We start from the raw sequence: 18,939 nt of genomic DNA on the forward strand, positions 1-18,939 counted from the left end.
CGCGTGGGTGGCTTACACGGACCGGTCCCGCTGATCTTCCGCCAGGGAGGCAGAAGTCACCAGCACAAGTGCTGGTTGTCACTAGGGCAGCTTGAATCCCCTCAGCTCGAGGGATGTGCCAGCACTAAGCTATAAAGATGGAGAGATGGGGAGAAAAGCAGGGACACAGTCCCTGATGCCCCCAGCACTGGGAAAGCAGTGGCTGCCATCTCAGATTGTCCCTGAAACCCAGGACATGTCTGACAAGCAGCTAGCCTCCCGTGTATATACTAGAGGGGATGGTCAGCAGCCCAGCAAGAGTGGGCCCTTCACGTACCACTGGTAGACTTCCCAAAGGGCCAAATTCTGGACTCGCTCAATCTTCTGGACAAAGTAAAAAGGCAGCGTACGGTTGAATAGGCTCCAGACCTTTTGATACTCGTCTGATGAAGAACTGAGGGTAATCTTCTGCAGGGAGCAAACATTTTTTTTCTCCGTTATCCTCGAAGTGTATATAGATCAGTGCCTTCCCAAGGCTGCTTATAAAATGCTAGAACTGCAAGCAAGCCCAGACAGGGATCACTACTCTCCCTTGGCCAGAGGTGTAGTCTCTCCAGCTGTGGGCTATTTGCGGTTTGTGGTCACTTCCCTTCTGTTCACTGTGGAACCCTCCTGAAGGACGGGCATGTGATACGTCAGCACCACTTTCGGTGTCCCCAGGACATCCCCGCTCCTCCTCTGTACCCACACAGACTACAGAGTCTACAGGACCAGAGCTGGTGTTAATACGCATGGAATGTGCACGTTTGGCGGAGCGGGGCAGACCCCATTAAAGAAGGTGTGTATGGCAGAAGCCCTCCTCACCACAAGTGCCGGGGAAGATGTCAGGCCAGCAGACAATACACATCAACGCAGGAGCATGAGGAGATTTGCAGGGATGGTGCCTGGCTACTGCCTCCTCCCAGCAGAGCCCACCTCTCCCTTAGCGCCCTGCTCTGGGAAACAGCACCCCCTAGGGGCCAGGAGGGGCCCTGACCGAGGGCAGCTGATGTCTGCAGTGACAATTCCTGCACTTTCAGCCTGCAACTAACCCGCTGCCCTGTTCCTGCTCCTTGAGGCTTGGCCCGATGACAGCCTGTTAAGGGATCCCTGGGCGATCACTCTGTACCATGGCCTTCCCCTACGGTGAGTGCAGTCTGAATGTCCATGCATCTCCTGCAACTGAAGTTGTGACTGGTTTCCTTGCTTCCATCCCATGGGAGGACACAAACTCCTCTCCCCCATGTAGGGAACCAGCCTGCCCCTCCCCCCAGACCAGACTGTCAAGGGCTCCCATACCTGTCATGGCCTACAGCTCAACCATACAACCAAACCTGCCTGACCTCCCTCCTGCTCCCCAGGGGCTATGCATGCCCTCCACCCTGCCCTGGGCTCCTTCCCTATGCAGTCTCCATCGACCTGTATGTTCTTCCCCTACTTCTGTCTGTACAACCATCAGCCATCACTTAGGTGCGGACCCAGTGAAACCTTCCCTATTCCCCTTCATCTGGTCACCTGGCCCTGTGACGCTGAGTACTACCACTCAAGCTCGCCCAGCCCTTCGCACATGTGTCTGGGCTGCTGGGGTCTGTGTGCATACTGGGGTCTGTGTACAACTCGATAAGAGGAGTCCTCCCAGGGAAGACAGACACAGAGCAGTCAGCACAGTGCTCAGCAGGATGCCAGCGTCAGAGGACCTCATGTACACAAGGCGGTAGTGGACAATGGCCTGAGTACTCCATAGAACTCAGTGTAGCTCTCGTCAGCTGGAAGGCCTGACATGAGCCATGTGAACTGGTGTCCCTGTCTTCTGGTATCTGGCGCCTTCCTATAGCAACTCCCCTCGACATGTCCCTCATCACACTCAAATCCTCCCCTGGCTTTTTCTTTTCTTTCTTGGTAAAACTAATACTTATTGGCTAAACAGCGGTTAAGCTCTTATTTCTGCCCTTTGAGAAATTTCCAGGTCATCATCCTTCATCCACAATACAGCCTTTTCCCTTGGGGCCCCAACCATCTTCCTGGTGGTCATCCAGCCTTAAAACCCTTAAGACCCGAACCTAAACCCACACACAGCTCCTGCCTCCTGCCCCAGCCTCGCCGGATGGCTCCCTTAGTGGTGGAGTCTGCTCACTCACTGTGTCTAAGAATACCCTCCTCCGTGGCCCGAGGCAGTGTGAGTCCCATACCTTAAAGCCAGGGTCTGGCAGGGCCGAGGGGTCCCAATGGTCTGGGATGCTCTTTGGGCCTTGAAACTTGACACTGCTACAAAATGTAAACAAAAACACTGAGATTTTGTTTAGTCTTAGGCAGATCTACTACTGGTGGCTGCCACTCACAGTACCAGCGGTCTGGGGTCTCAGCATACCATTTGGTAAGAGCAGGTAGAGATGGGGAAGCCCCTAAGCATACTATCCATGACATGGGAGCACATCTATCTTTGCCCACGCGGCCAAACCCCAAAATCTCGGGCACAAGGGATCCATTTCTCACCTGTATCTCAACGCTTGCATGGAAGGCAGAGAATAACTGATCAAAGGAGCACATACAAACTTTCATCCACAATTTAAAAATTCAAAGAGCTCTCTTTTCAAGAGGCCTCAATGAGGTGTAACTGGCATACAAAAACACTTTTTAAAAAACAGAAAATGTATGTCACAACTCATTTAGCAGGACTGCCTGGCTGGCTGTCGGTTGAGCATCCCCCTTGATTTCAGTTCAGGGAGACAGAGCCCCGTGTCAGGCTCCACACTCAGTAGGGAGTCTGCTTTCCCCCTGCTGCCCAATACTCGTGCTCACGCTCTCTCTCAAATTTAAAAAAAAAAAAAAATCCTCCTCTGACAGTAGAAAGTTGACTACAACTGCTAGGAGGCTATTTGTGGTCTGTAAATATCCTATTTAAAGGGACTAAGCTTATTTCATACAGCTGCAATATTAGCATGTTTAATTACAGGTTTCACATAACATAAGCACCTTATCATCTTTCCAAAAAATAAAAATAAACAAAGACTGAGTTCTAAAAGACATGTGACCCAACAGGTCTAGGAACAGGAACTATGTCACTGTAATAGCAAATCCTTCTGATTCCATTTCAGAATGATCTGTTCTTTCTACAATAGATCTACCTTCTGTTTCCACTGGCATGAGATGTGTACCTTCATCCTAAGCCTCAAAGAACTCCCACAAATAACTCTCCTAGGAAAACAGCACAGTTTAAAATAACTAACCAAGGTCCCATAAGCAAAAATTAGCCAGAAACAGACCGTGGAGACTGAAGATGCTGAAATTATGAGGCAAGATTATAAGATTATAACAGAACAATTATCTTTTCTGTGTTTAAAGAAATAAAAGAAAAACTTTAAAAATATATGCAAGGAACTGAACTATAAAAAGATGTGGAGGGTTTTAAAAAGAACGAAAAAGAACTTCTGGAAGTGAAAGACACTCCTTGCTAGGCGAAGTTCCAAGGACAACCTTGTGAGCAAGGGAGACCGCCTGAGGAGAAGGAGTAAGTTGAACAAAAAAGGAAGGGCGGTTATCCAGCATGCCGAGATGAGAGATACGGAGGAGAAGCTGGGACCAGGAGGAGAGAGAGAAGGCCTGGATCTGGTCAGAAGCTAACCAAAGCTCTGAAAAGAGAGGAGAGGAAAGGCTGAAGGCTATTTTAAGGAGAACAAAGGAGAGGTCTAAAAAGCCCCAAGAATCTCCAAAAGGATAAATCAGAGCACAGGCCCTGCCACACCAGGGTGAGAGCACAGAACAGCAAGACCAACACAATCTGAAAAGCAGTCAGAGGAAGACAAGAATGAGTCTGGAAAAGGGGCTCTGCTTAGACCAACAACCAATTTTCCAACAGTAGCAATGGAAACCAGGTGACAGTGGAATGAACTCTTCCATGTTCCAGGAGAAAATAACCACACCCTAAAACGCTAGAGCCAATAAAAATATCTTTCAAGACTGGCTCAGTGGGTTAAGCCGCTGCCTTCGGCTCAGGTCATGATCTCGGGGTCCTGGGATCGAGTCCCGCATCGGGCTCTCTGCTCGGCAGGGAGCCTGCTTCTCTCTCTCTCTCTGCCTGCCTCTCCATCTACTTGTGATTTCTCTCTATCAAATAAATAAATAAAATCTTTTAAAAAAAATGAAGATGTAGTTAGGCAAACAAAAATACAATTTTCCAACAGATCTTCATCTAAGAAAATTTGAAAAGACAAAGCAGTAAAACATGAGTAAATCTAATGAAACATTCATTGTATAAAGTAACAATACTCATGAAGTTAAAAAACAAGAGAGGAAATTAATGGAATAAGGTATTTGAAAGCTCTTACATTAGTCGATAGGAAGACAAAGATACTGACCAACTCATACCTAAGAACACGTTATAATTTCTAGTGTGGCCTTTAAAAAAATTAAGTAGGGGCACCTGGGTGGCTCAGTGGGTTATAAAGCCTCTGCCTTTGGCTCAGGTCATGATCCCAGAGTCCTGGGATGGAGCCCCACGTCAGCTCTCAGCTCAGCAGGGAGCCTGCTTCCTCCTCTCTCTCTCTCTCTGCCTGCCACTCTACCTACTTATGATCTTTGTCTGTCAAATAAATAAATAAAATCTTTAAAAAAAATAAAAATAAAGTAATATAGTACATAACTTCCAAACTAATAGGAGGGGAAAAAATGAAATGACCAAAAATATCCATAAGGCGGCAAGAAAAGAAAAAATAGGGACTCAATCACATGAATAAAACATTTTTATGCAGGATATAAGGACAGTAAGGAACTAAACCCAAAGAGCCGATGTGTAAATGCCATTTCAAACTTCACATCAAACTCTGGTATTAAAACTCTGGAATGCAGAGATCATATTCTGTGACCCTGTCATTCGTGTAAACAGAGAAGTTGTTTCTGAAAGCAACCCACTCTAGGAGTCCCAGCTGGCTAGAGAGGCGGGAGCAGACTTGCTTACTAGAGTTCCAACAGCTGGCAGCCGTCACTTGGGTTCACAGGAAGAGCCACAGGCTTCACTGCGTGGACACTGTGTGACTCTCAGGTTATGCACTAGGAAGATCCTGCCTGAATCAGGCATATCTTAGTCTGAATCTGACCAAAATGATCGCTTTTATTTCTGATGTGTGGTGTCTGTGGCCCTCTAAAGACCACATTACAGTGATAACAAAAAACATCCAGTCTCAGAAAGGTGAAAGATTTTTCCAAACTGTATCTAAGGTAGGCTTTGATTAGGGGAAAAATAAAAAATAACTTCCAGAAGTAGAAGCGGCCACAGTTAACTAAACTCTAAATCCAGAAGCAATACACAGGAGAGATGGATCCATTTTACTAAAAAATAAACATTTCTGCCCGGGTACAATACTTTATAAACAAAGCTGGCAACTAAGAAATCAAGAGAAAAGGTTTGTGATTTGTATAAGAAACTGAGTGCTGATCTCCCCAGTAGATAAAAGGTTCTTAACGTATAAAAAAAAAAACACCAAAAGGCTGACAAAAAATTGAACAAAAAGACAAACTCCCCACAGAAAAAGAAAGGCAAATGGCTGGTAGGTTTAGCAAAAAAACTTTAAACTTCACTCATAAGAGAACGCAAATTAAAATACACTGACACACCCTTTGCCACACATGAAAACAGCAAAAGTCCAAGAGCTTGATGACTCACTGGTTGCCAAGGCCAAGGCAGTACCTCAAGCACCTTGAGGCCAAGTGTATAATGGTTCAACCCCATTAAGAGGAATTTGCATTTATCTTCCAGAACATTAACCTTCCTGAACATGAAACCTCACGTACACCATATCATCCACCGTAGTGTTACCCTTGTAACAACAAAAGATCTGAAACAATGCAAAACTTCCCTCCAAAGGAGACAGATTAAATAAATTAGGGTATGCACAGGTGATGGAGAGCCACGCAGACAGACAGATTTCAGAAGACTTCAGTGTCCTGAAAGGGAAAAGAAAAGGTACAGAGCAGTACATACAGAATGCTGCCTCTAGTTTGGTGCAAGAAAAGTGAAATCAGAAAATACTTTTCTCTATACGCATTTGCTCATTTTCGCAGAAAGAAAGATAATAAAGATAAATCAGAAATGTATGCAAATGGCGACTCATTGTGGAAACGCTGGAGACAACAGGAAGACACTGACTACTGAGTATACCCTTTTCTTGGACTGATAATACCTTTTCTCTCTAGTTTGTATCAAACTCTTCTTTAAATGACCATGGTCCACAAATACAACTACTGAGGTCCATCTGCAAGACCCCAGAAGAGCCAGCAGAGAAAAACTATTTGGTTCACCATGAAACAGAAATGAGCCCGGTTTCTCTGGTTAAAGGAAGGCGCAGCTGGCTGAGGACAACACTGGCTGAAGTCCCAGCTTGGGCTGTGCCACACCCCATGTACCAGGTGCTGTGGTACCTGCTGCCATCCAGCCACTGTCCTCCTGCAGGTGGCCATGTGGATTAGAGAGAAAGAACCCTTCTCCCAGCTCTAATCCCAGGACATCTGCACCCAGCCTAAAACTACTGGTTCAGTGGGGGTCTGGGTAGAGCCAAGCTCTTAAATATGCCCCATCAGCTGCAGGAGGGCCCTCTCCTGCTCCTAAATGCTTAGAAGGCCCCTAGTGGCTTCTGGAACTCAAAAGGGATCCCGCCCCGAGGAAGAAGAGACTAAGCGGCCGCTAAGAGACCAGCGGCTGCAGCCATTTTCAGGTTTTTGGTATCCCATGATATGCAAGTACATAAAACCATGAAACACATCATTTTCTTATCGGTATATAATTCCATTATTTTTCTATCACTTCGACATCTTCAAACACTCAGATCTATGATTCAACTATTCAACTGAAAAATACAAACTGATGAGCCAGCTTCAAGCCTAACCGGCTTGCAGAGCACAATAAGCAGCCTGTAATTGTGAATCACAAATCCTCTACCCAAAAGATGACACTGTGGCCCCAAGCCTTTCCCAGCCCCTGGCACACAGATACCAGCAGTCACACTGCCACAGGTGATGGCACCGAAGCTGGCATTCGCACATGATGCGACTGGAGAACAAAGAGCCACGTACTTTGTCAGAAGCCAAGTCCACAGCTCACTACCAATAACAAAATCGGACTCCAAAAACAAACAGAAAAACCCTAAGAGCCACTATAAAGATCCCTTCCAAGTTAAAAAGCAAAATATACAATCACTTGAAGATGGAGACAGACAGAAATTATGAGAAGTGAGATTATTACTGTTCCCTAACCATTCTCTAAATTAGTCTAAAGTCAGGAGTAAGTTTTTTGGTTTCTGGAAAAATCTGCACAAGAATACCGTATGAATCAGGAACACCACTTGCACACTTAGAGTTAAAATATCTAATTATATGGCATGCGCCTAGGTGGCTCAGTCGGTTAAGTGTCCTACTCTTGATTTCAGCTCAGGTCATGTTCTCAGGGTTGTGGGATCAGGCCCCACATTGGGCTCTGTGCTCAGTGCGGAGTCTACCTGAGATTCTCTCCCTCTGCCCTTCCCCACCTCTGCGTGCACCCATGCGTGCGCGTGCACACACACATATTCTCTCTCAAATAAATCAATCTTCTTTTTAAAAAAAAATCTAATTATACAATTCTTTTCCAGTGTCTTGGGTCATTTTTTCCCTTTATTTCATGTTGCACTTCGTTTGGCACCTTAATGCTTTATTAACTAAAAGTTAATTAGTCTACCACACAATTAGAAAAATACTCTGACATATTTCTATACACCTGAATTTTATTTATCATCTTATAATCCATGCTAATACTTCTCTCTCTGAAATGTGCTAAGTGTATCCTGGTTTTCCAGTTTCATGAATTCTCAGACCTTTTCTGGAACATGGATATTAATACCAGCACTATAGTATTAAGTGAAGGAAAGTACGAAGGTCCTGCCTGGGGGGCGGGCCTGGGCACTCAGAGACAGAGCGCTGGCACATTCAGTGACACAAGCCAACACACCCTCTTACTGTGTTATGCCAGCCCGGGGAGGCTTCCTGGACGTGCAGCAGAGCACGGCCCCCTGGTTCTCATGCCACCTACCAGGCTTGCTTCACCTTCACCTCCTGCGGGGACACGAACCTGGGTCGCCGGCAAACCTTTCTGACTGTGCCATAGACCAGGTTTTTCTGAACAAACACTAAAGAAGAAAAAAAAAACAAAACACCAAATGCATATATATACACACACATAGGATGGCAATGTTTTATAAATACAAACTAAATGGTTTGGAAAACTAATCCTAATGTGTAAAGCCTAGAGTCAGTCTGTTAAAAAAAACAAGGCAATTTTCACATTTCAAATATTCCTAAAAGAAAATAGGTATCCTTAGGAGACTGGGTTTAATGAACACATGAATGATGAGTAATTGACATATCAATTATACATGAGCACTTTAAAATTGTTCCTTCCAATCTTGTTTAAACCATTATTTTGCTTAGCAATTTTTCCCAACTTGGATATAAAAAAAGCTTCAGCCCAGCCTGAGACCAAATTACCACATTTTGAGCCAGGGGGATTTAGAGTTAATACACTAATTTTACTCATAACTTTTTTTAATTTGACTAAACTGACTCCACAGCAGTATTTCTCAACCTTTTTAAACCTGTACCATCTTTAATAAACAAAATCCTTGCCCTACGCCCACCCCCATGATCCTCAGGTTCATCCTGAGGGGATGAGAGGAGACACTGATCCTCAAGTTGAAAAATCACAAACACCTATGAGCTAGATTACATGTTGCTTGCCACCAGAAAAACCCTGTCACATCTTACTTTCTGCACTTAAGAATACAAAACCAGTTTTTTCTTTTTCATTTAAAAAACCATTTTAACATTAATTTGTAGGTGTCTGTAACTTATGTTACTGCATTTGAGCATACACTGCATTTGAGCATAACATCACTGAGGTGGAAGTCCCTCATGCTGTCGCCCAGGTGGTCATCAAGATCAGAACTCGCAGGGGTCCCCCACCTTCTAATCAGGAGCCCAGGCACCAAACATGGCTACCACAAGCCCTACTGTTGTCCACCCCTCACCTCCCATCAATAATTAGCACACTTACTTGGGTTTTTATTGGCCTCTTGACTGACATCATCCTAAGTCTCAAATGGTCTTTCACTGGTAAAACTACTCAAGACATGCAGAATAAACTATATTTGAGACCCACTCCCTACCCTTCTGTGGATGGGAAAAAGTGAGTTTTTTCCTTTGTTACCCCTACAAGGAACACACTAGGCTAAGTCCCTAAACAAGCGTGACCTTGGGGATTCTGCCCATCTGATCGTAGCTAATAGATATCGCTGTTCTCCCTCTGGTATGGAGGCACTGGCAGTGGCCTTGAGCAAAGCTTGTGACAAGAGTCCCTAAAATGACAGCACTAGTCTTCCTCAATCCTACAGAACCAATCATTTGACCTGTTGTGTGTGTTTCTTAATTGCACTTGTTTCCTAATAATATTTTGTTCATAAACATGTCTGGCTGACTTGGGTCTGAGACTTGCTTTCACAACATCTCGCTGTGAGACGGGAACCTAACTCACCTCAAACTACTTCTGTTGCTGCTGTGATCCACCACCAGCAAAACGAATTGTGCCTATCCACGTGAGACTGGGTCAGTGTGGCGTGAACACACTTTTTCCTGCAGTTTACAGAAAACCGCATGTGTGTGCTCTTTCCCACCCTTACCCTGATTCTCGGTTCTGTCCCCTGGGGATGCAGCCTAGGCTGAGAATGGTAAAGGCCGCATCTGACATTTCTGGCTCTGACATTTTCCAGATACTTAAAAGGAGTGTTTCAAACAGTTGCCAGCGGCCTTCAGATGGGTGCTAGTTGCAAGGACTTGATCCTCATGTAACTCGCTGCCCCTTTCATGCATTTGTATCTATCAGACTGTGGACAGGAAACCAGACTTGACCTATGGCTACTGGTCCCCAGCAGATGCTGAGGGCAGGTGAGCCGCTCTCCCTGCAGAGAGCACAGAATCTCTGCAAGGGCACACTGAGGGGCAGCGGTTCCACCCTCACCAAGAAAACAAGCACTACAAAACCACAGCAAGCAGGTCGCGTGGTGTTAGGATAATTCAGTGCACACACTCTGCTGCCCTCCACATAGTAGAAGGTCCACAAAACAGAAAAAACAGCAAATTGTATTTAAAGGAAGGCCCAGTGAATTCCCTCAAAAGGTGCTGAACATTCAGAAGAACTCAGAATTTAAAAGGTAAGGCAACACTGAGTTAAACAGAGCTGGGGTGATAAAACCATGAGGAAATGTCTTAAGAGAAGCCACAGAAAAAACTAAAATGAAAAAAAAAAATCCTCCAAAATCAGTCACTACATGAACTGGCCAAAGGGTATTTGGCCTGTTTCTGTCTGTCTGCAAAGGCAGCCAGGACAAGTCACTTAAAGTTCAGTGTCAGGACACTATGGGCGCAGGACAATCCGCTTCCAGTAACTTTTAAGGAAAGTGCACATCTAGCATGTGCTCAGTCTGCAGCCCACCTGAGCCGCAGGTGCTGAGAGGACGATGGGGAGCCGCCAGGCCAGGGAGGACAGGGCACAGTGCAGAGCAGAATGGCTGACACCAGCCAGGGACCAAGGTTAACCCTGGGACCCCAGAGCCTCGTCCATGGCCTACAGGACCACCAGCACTGCACAAAAGCGGCCCTGCCCGTTCCTCCACACTTCGGGCTCCCGTCCTTCCTCGGGTTCCTCTCCCTTCAGCTCCCTCTCCCCGGTAGCTGTTCCTCCATCCACCCCAGGCTGCCACCATCTGTCACAGGTCTGACTCCCCTTCCACGTGGACAGCACTTCAGGAGCAGGGACCCCCTCTCCTTTCCTTTCCTGGCCCTCAGTGTGTACACGGAACTTCTCCAGGGTCAAGGAGGGAAAGGCCGGGCCAACAGATGGCCAAACCCAGCTGGGTGAGGGCAAGAGGTCAGGACATACCTTTGAAGTCTAACTCGTATTTGTGCTTTCCAGCCTGGAACTTCAGGACGGCTGCCTGGGCGTCAGAGCCCGGGGCACAGTACGCCAGGTAGGCCTTCTCCAAATCGCTGCTGCTGACAGTGGTCACGGGGTGCTCCAAGCCCTACAGGGAAAGCCAGACAGATACTCCATGAAGGCAAAAAGCTACGATGATGAAGCAAGCTGCTGGGCGCGATCCACACCACACTGCAGACATGCCTGCGGTGGGTATCTGTGTCATGGGGGAGGCAGGGAAGTGGAAGCCAGGGAGCAGGAGTGTGGCAAGAGAGGGAGACACAGCATAGAAGCCAACACGAATGCCTCCTAAAAGCTGCCTGGGAAAATAGTAAATGCAGGTCCTGCTAAGCAGGTAAGTGGACTGTGCGACAGAAGACAGCAGCGTTCAAATTACTCCTAATGGATGACACAACCATTTGAATGAGGGTGAACGTCAACACTGAATTCTTCGGTCCACTTGGAGGGATGGGCTGAGCATGGCTGCCTCTTCTCTGCCCGTTCTTGCACCCAGCAGCCTTCAGAGCTTAGTCCCTCTCTGTGTTCTTTCCTGAGCCCACGGAAGCTCTCTGTCAAAATGCATTACCCATTTTGATCCCACACCTTCTCTCCAATTACCTATAGGACATCTAAGATTTGGGGATGGACTGAGTTTGAATTCTGGCCCCTCTGAACTTCAGTGATCTCAACAGGACAGGAACAGGAACAAACTTAAGTCACATCCCTAACACGAGACAAGAGTGCCGTCCCATCCTCAACAGGCTGGAAGAATCATTAAAATAAGGCCTGGAACCAGCACAGTGCCTGAAACACACAGCACAGTGCCTGGAACCAAATGCAAAGGTGCCACAGAAACATTGGGCCAGTTTCTAGATATGCCCGTCTGAAGTTTGAAGAGGAATCTGGTCTGGAGACAGAGGTGCAGAGATCACTTAAGGTGGCCACTAATGTCAGAAGAACATCAGGCATGGGCTGAACCCTGGGGACCCTCCCCCCAAAATTCATGAAGGGGAGCAGAAAGAAACAGCCCATGAAGGAGACAGAGGAGGAGCAAGGCAGCCAGGAGACTGAGGAGGGAGTGGGCCAAGGCTGGAAATGCCACCAGATTTGGCACCTGGGCCCTTGACCATTTGCAGTGTCAACAGCACTGTGAGGGCTGTGCCTGGCAGTGTCCCACCTCCTTCGGGCACTCCACGGATAGTGACTAGATGAGGGGCACCTGGGTGGCTCAGTTGGTTAAGCAACTGCCTTTGGCTCGGGTCATGATCCTGGAGTTGAATCCCGCTTTAGGCTTTCTGCTCAGCAGGGAGTCTGCTTCTCCCTCTGACCCTCCCCTTCTTGTGCTCTCTCTCTCTCTCATTCTCTCTCAAATAAATAAAATCTTTTTTTTTTTTAAAAAGTGACTAGATGAACAAGTAACAGGAACAGAAGTCAGATCCTGGCAAGTAGGGGAATAAACGAGGGTCTTGCCTTTCAAGTAGAGATGGATGCGTCGTTCAGGTACAAAAGGGTGAGGCAACAGTAGAGGTTTTATAGCAAGGTAAAGAGGATCACAGGCAAGGGGGAAAAAATGCAAAATGTCAATTGACATGAGAAGCCTGCTGAGAATGATCCAAGGAGGATACAGGTCAGGTTAAGGCATCCTGGAGCCCAACACCTCAGGGACGTCAAGGTCAACATAGGAAAATTCAGTGGGCTAAGAACAGTAATACCTTTAAACCCAAGATTACGTTATGAATTGAATTGTGACACGCTGGTTGCCAAAAAAGATAAGCTGAAGTCTTAAACCTAGTACCTCGAAACTTGACCTTATTTGGAAACAGGGTTACTACCCTGTAATTAGTTAAGATGAGATCATGCTAGAATAGGATGGGCTCCTAAAACACACAACCTATGCCCTTATAAGAGAACGGTCATGTGCAGACTCAGGGAGAAGACCATAGGACAACGAGGCAGAGCCTGGACTGAGGCACCCACAAGCCAGGGAAGCCACCAAAAGCTAGGAAGAGCAGGTATGATTCCTAACAAGTTTCAAAGGAACATGGCCCTGACACCTTGGTTTTGATTTCCAGCATCCAGCTATGAGACAATACATCACTGTTGTTCTAAGCCACCCAGTCTGTGGTAGCCTCAGGAAATTAATATAGGGTGGAGGCAATGTGGACCTGAAATTGGGCTATACATCCTGAAATCAGGCAGAAGAGAACCTAGTTTCCCTGAATCAAAAGGAAATGGTCCTAAACTGTCAATTAGCAGAAAAATAAGCAAGAAATCCACATACGCAGGGACTCCAGGAGTGTGTGGGGAAAAGAAGAGCTAGAATGGACAGGCCACCCTAGGAGAGGATCCAGCTGATGGTACCAAATGAGACCACACAACCAAAAGCCACTGAGCTCACACACGTGCATCTGTACCCCAGCACTGTGCAATATATCAATGATACCCAAATACAGGTCATTGCCAGAGATTCTCATGTCCTGAATGAGGTCATACACTCCGCCTATACAGCAAGAAAGTAGCCGCATAGAAAAGAATAAGGGAAAAGCCTAAGTAGGGGGTGTTTGGAGGAGAAAGGCCCCTACTCCCTAAAGTCATGACAATCCAGTTTGCAAAGTCACCTAAGGAAAAATACTTTTGCATAGGGTGTCACCAGGGTCTAATGTCATCCTACTCAGCTCCCCAAGAAAGGGGACAAATCACAAAACAAAAGGTGAGAGGTTGTTGCATTAGCTAAGTTTCTCACCTGCCACAGGGTCCCCCCTGATGCTACCAGGTAAGCTCCATTCAGGGAGCATGACCAGCCCCTCATTCTCTCCTGCTCCTCCACGCCAGGCACGGCCTCCCCGCTCCTGCTCCTGACCGAACCAAGAGCAATGGTGGGGAGCCTCCTTGAGCAAATCTACATGGCAAGGAAGGTGGAAAAAACCCCAGGATGCTCAAGAGGGGCAAGTAGGTGGGAAAGAGGGCAGACAGAACAGCCACCAAGAAAAGGTTGGCACTTGAGGACGCAGAGGGGAAGCAGATGAAGGCTGAAGTGAGGCCCCTGATGATTGTGACCATGTCCAATAGGCCAGAGGACAGCAATTACTCTGTCCTTCAGCCAGGCAATGTCTCTGCCCTGAGGACCTGCTAGGTATAGGCACTATTCTCCACACAGGGGCACACTGGAGGCACAAGAGAGACCAACCTCCCTGTGCTCATGCAGCCCTCATTACAGTGTTACCAGAGAAGAAGACATTCCAGGTGCAGGTAAGAACAAGAAACTCAAGCTTTAATATAGCCTTTTATAACCTGGAAGAATATAAGTGTCTATCAGATCATAATCCCAAAATTCATTTTGGAAAGCTATCCATATAGATCCACATAGATGTGGTGACCTTCCTATCCTTGTACCTCTACAAGTGACCAGGGGACTCAATCTGACTCAGCCATGAACATCTTCAAATAATTGGCAGCAGCAGTTATTAGATCCAGATTCCAAATCAATACCTGAAATGAATCCACTTTCTTACACTTGCCCACATTCTGTGAAGTTGCTGCTACAGGCAGAAAGCCACCTCTGAAAAGCCTTCAAGTATACTGTGCAGCTACCCACACTCTCCTACACACACAGGCACTTGCTCTGGAGTTACCTGTTTGACAGTTAGAGAGGCATCTCTCTACCCCATTTAACAAAACCAATGAAGAAATGTCAATTCATTATAATCTATAGTCATTCAGTTCTCATGAAGCCAACAGATACCTAAACATTCAAAGACAGAACCTCCTACAAAGGAACAACTAACTAGTTTTGCCCTAATTCCCCCAAAGCAAGAGTCATAGCGGGATATGGACATCTTTGCCTCTGTCGAGGACTCTCCAGGACAACCCTCATGTTCGTGTCTGGGAACGGCTCCTCCATCACGGACGCTTGGGGGAAAACACTTGCCCTCTTTCTGTGACACTTACTTGTTGTCCATATTCCTGCCAAGAACCAAACTCATCAGTCCAGTACCAAACCCAGTCAGTGGTGAGGATGAAGTGTGGAGGTTTAGTAACCGAGGAGGCCGTGGAGAGGCGGCGGGCGGGGGCCGCGCCAAACATCATGGACTCAAAGTCTAGACAATCAAAGTGAAAGTTGCTGGCTGACTCAGCACACAGGATCCTGCAAAAGAACATGAGAGGTAAATGGAATTCTCCACCAGCCAAATGAACACTTGGGTTCTACCTGTGGTCTTCTTGATGCTCAGCTGATAGATGTGAACTTAAATATAACAGTGTCACACTGTCGGGGGGGGGGGAGTTCCAAGTGGGAAGAGGGGAGGACAGTCGGTTCTTATACAAAAAAATAATAATGAAATTAATATTCTCTGAAAATAAAATTAGTCTCTGCAAGAATGATCAAGAAAAAAGGAGAATATTAGAAATACAGATGGTAAAAAATGAAAGATGCCATAGATACTAAAAGGGATATTATAAACAACTTTATGACAATTAGTTTGACAACAAATAAAATGAACAAACTCCTGAAAAATATAATAAATTTACCAAAATTGACTCAAGAAAAATAGAAAACCTGACTGATCCTCTAACAATTATAAGAAACTGGGCAGTAGAAACTGACCCTTCAAATAAATAAAATCTTTAAAAAAAATCTTCCCATAAATTAAACATTACACCTCGATATTCTTTAGACACATGGTCAATTATTCAGGAAAAAGCAATTCTAACGGTACATGAGTGTTTTCAGAGAGCAGAAAAAGAAACCATCCCAATCTCATCTTTATGAGGTTAGATATTTCCCAAGATAAAAACCAGATCAAGATAATATCAAAAAATTATAGACCAATCTCACTCAAACATGGATGCAAAAATCTTAAATTAAGTACTGGCCATCCAAATTCAGCAGTGTGTGTGTGTGTGTCAGAGAGAGAGTGAGAAAGAACTGCACAACTATGACTTAAGCCTAGAAACATGGTGGACTTATCAGAAAATTAATGTTGTTAACTGCATTAACAAATACAGGAGAACAAAGTATGGACTCTTGATACAGAAAAAGCACTCAATAAAATTCCATTTTTTTTAATGATTGTTTTCTTTTTTTTTAATTTTTTATTTTTTATAAACATATATTTTTATCCCCAGGGGTACAGGTCTGTGAATCGCCAGGTTTACACACTTCACAGCACTCACCAAAGCACATACCCTCCCCAATGTCCATAACCCCACCCCCCTTCTCCCACCCCCTCCCCCCAGCAACCCTCAGTTTGTTTTGTGAGATTAAGAGTCATTTATGGTTTGTCTCCCTCCCAATCCCTCCCAATCCCATCTTGTTTCATTGATTCTTCTCCTACCCACTTAGGCCCCCATGTTGCATCACCACTTCCTCATATCAGGGAGATCATATGATAGGTGTCTTTCTCTGCTTGACTTATTTCACTAAGCATGATACGCTCTAGTTCCATCCATGTTGTCGCAAATGGCAAGATTTCATTTCTTTTGATGGCTGCATAGTATTCCATTGTGTATATATACCACATCTTCTTTATCCATTCATCTGTTGATGGACGTCTAGGTTCTTTCCATAGTTTGGCTATTGTGGACATTGCTGCTATAAACATTCGGGTGCACGTGCCCCTTTGGATCACTACGTTTGTATCTTTAGGGTAAATACCCAGTAGTGCAATTGCTGGGTCATAGGGCAGTTCTATTTTCAACATTTTGAGGAACCTCCATGCTGTTTTCTAGAGTGGTTGCACCAGCTTGCATTCCCACCAACAGTGTAGGAGGGTTCCCCTTTTTTCCGGATCCTTGCCAGCATCTGTCATTTCCTGACTTGTTGATTTTAGCCATTCTGACTGGTGTGAGGTGATATCTCATTGTGATTTTGATTTGTATTTCCCTGATGCCGAGTGATATGGAGCACTTTTTCATGTGTCTGTTGGCCATCTGGATGTCTTCTTTGCAGAAATGTCTGTTCATGTCCTCTGCCCATTTCTTGATTGGATTATTTGTTCTTTGGGTGTTGAGTTTGCTAACTTCTTTATAGATTTTGGACACTAGTCCTTTATCTGATATGTCATTTGCAAATATCTTCTCCCATTCTGTCAGTTGTCTTTTGATTTTGTTAACTGTTTCCTTTGCTGTGCAAAAGCTTTTGATCTTGATGAAATCCCAATAGTTCATTTTTGCCCTTGCTTCCCGTGCCTTTGACGATGTTCCTAGGAAGATGATGCTGCGGCTGAGGTCGAAGAGGTTGCTGCCTGTGTTCTCCTCAAGGATTTTGATGGATTCCTTTCTCACATTGAGGTCCTTCATCCATTTTGAGTCTATTTTTGTGTGTGGTGTAAGGAAATGGTCCAATTTCATTTTTCTGCATGTGGCTGTCCAACCACTTGTTGAAGAGGCTATCTTTTTTCCATTGGACATTCTTTCCTGCTTTGTCAAGGATTAGTTGACCATAGAGTTGAGGGTCTATTTCTGGGCTATCTATTCTGTTCCATTGATCTATGTGTCTGTTTTTGTGCCAGTACCATGCTGTCTTGATGATAACAGCTTTGTAATAGAGCTTGAAGTCCGGAATTGTGATGCCACCAACTCTGGCTTTCTTTTTCAATATCCCTTTGGCTATTCGAGGTCTTTTCTGGTTCCATATAAATTTTAGAATTATTTGTTCCATTTCTTTGAAAAAGATAGATGGTACTTTGATAGGAATTGCATTAAATGTGTAGATTGCTTTAGGTAGCATAGACATTTTCAAAAATTCCATTTTTATACACAATTTTTTAAAACCTCTTAGAGGTATCTGGGTGGCTCAGTTAATTAAGTGTATGCTTCGGCTCAGGTCATGATCTCAGGGTCCTGAGAATCTGCCTCTCCCTTTCCCTGTACACACACACACACACACACTCTCTCTCTCTCTCAAATAAATAAAATCTTTTTCTTAAAGATTTTATTTATTTACTTGAGAGAGTGAGAGAATGGGCATGAGAGGGGAGACTGTCAGAGGGAGAAGCAGACTGCCTGCTGAGCAGGGAAAGCCCGATGTGGGACTCAATCCCAGGACTCCAGGATCATGATCTGAGCTAAAAGCAGTCACTTAACCAACTGAGTCACCCAGGTGCCCCTCAAATAAATAAAATCTTGAAAAAAACCAAGAAACCCTCTTAGCAGTCTAGGAATAAAATTGGGATTTGTTAGCAAGTCAAAGATTCCAAATATTCACTCATGCTTAAGGTGAAACATTTAATAATTACTCCTCTTAAAATCAAGGGAAAGAAGAAGAAAAATAATATTCCAGCTAATCACCACTTACATTCAGCATGCCACTGGAGGTCCTAGCCACTACAATCAGGCAATAAGGCAATAAAAAGAAGTAACATGCGTAAGTATAAAAAAGGAGGAAATTAAAATGCTATTCACAAGGGTTCCTGGGTGGCTCAGTCAGTTAAGCTTCTGCCTTTGGCTCAAGTCATGATCCCAGGGTGCAGGATGGAACCCCACACTGGACTTCTTGCTCATTAGGGAGTCAGCTTCTCCCTCCCCCTCGTAAAATCTTTAAAAAAAAATGCTATTCACAGATACTAACTTCTAGATAGAACACACAGGCAACTTTGAATTACAGATAATTCAAATTATCAGTAGAGTCTTCTGAGTTCAGATATTTTAGTAAAGTTGCAAGATGTAATAGCTGACAAAAAAGTCAATTGCATTTCTGTGCATCAGCAGAGAGAAACGATTTTTTTAAAACTGGGGATGCAATGTACAATGTACAAAAGTTAACAATGTTTTATGGTGTATATATATTTTTAAAGATTTATTTATTTATTTGACAGACAGAAATCACAAGTAGGCAGAGAGGCAGGCAGAGGTGAGGGTGGGGAAGCAGGCTCCCTGCCGAGCAGGGCTCCATCCCAGGATCCTGGAATCATGACCTGAGCTGAAGGCAGAGG

General features: G+C 45.1%; 1 protein-coding gene across 2 annotated transcripts in view; it reads right to left on the reverse strand.

The window, feature by feature from the left end:
- PARP12 (poly(ADP-ribose) polymerase family member 12) overlaps positions 1-18,939 on the reverse strand; it is a 42,550-nt gene that overhangs the window by 4,735 nt on the left and 18,876 nt on the right. For both annotated transcript variants that reach the window (XM_045063055.1, XM_045063054.1), the window contains 5 exons: positions 14,957-15,152; positions 10,976-11,117; positions 8,075-8,171; positions 2,208-2,283; positions 317-447 (listed from right to left, as the gene is read on the reverse strand). In XM_045063055.1, coding sequence (XP_044918990.1) covers positions 317-447; positions 2,208-2,283; positions 8,075-8,171; positions 10,976-11,117; positions 14,957-15,152 — 642 coding nt within the window. The remainder of the gene's footprint in view (positions 1-316; positions 448-2,207; positions 2,284-8,074; positions 8,172-10,975; positions 11,118-14,956; positions 15,153-18,939) is intronic.

This window comes from Mustela putorius, unplaced genomic scaffold (genome assembly GCF_011764305.1).
Source record: "Mustela putorius furo isolate JIRA1106 unplaced genomic scaffold, ASM1176430v1.1 tig00003845_pilon_pilon_pilon, whole genome shotgun sequence".
NCBI lineage: Eukaryota > Metazoa > Chordata > Mammalia > Carnivora > Mustelidae > Mustela > Mustela putorius.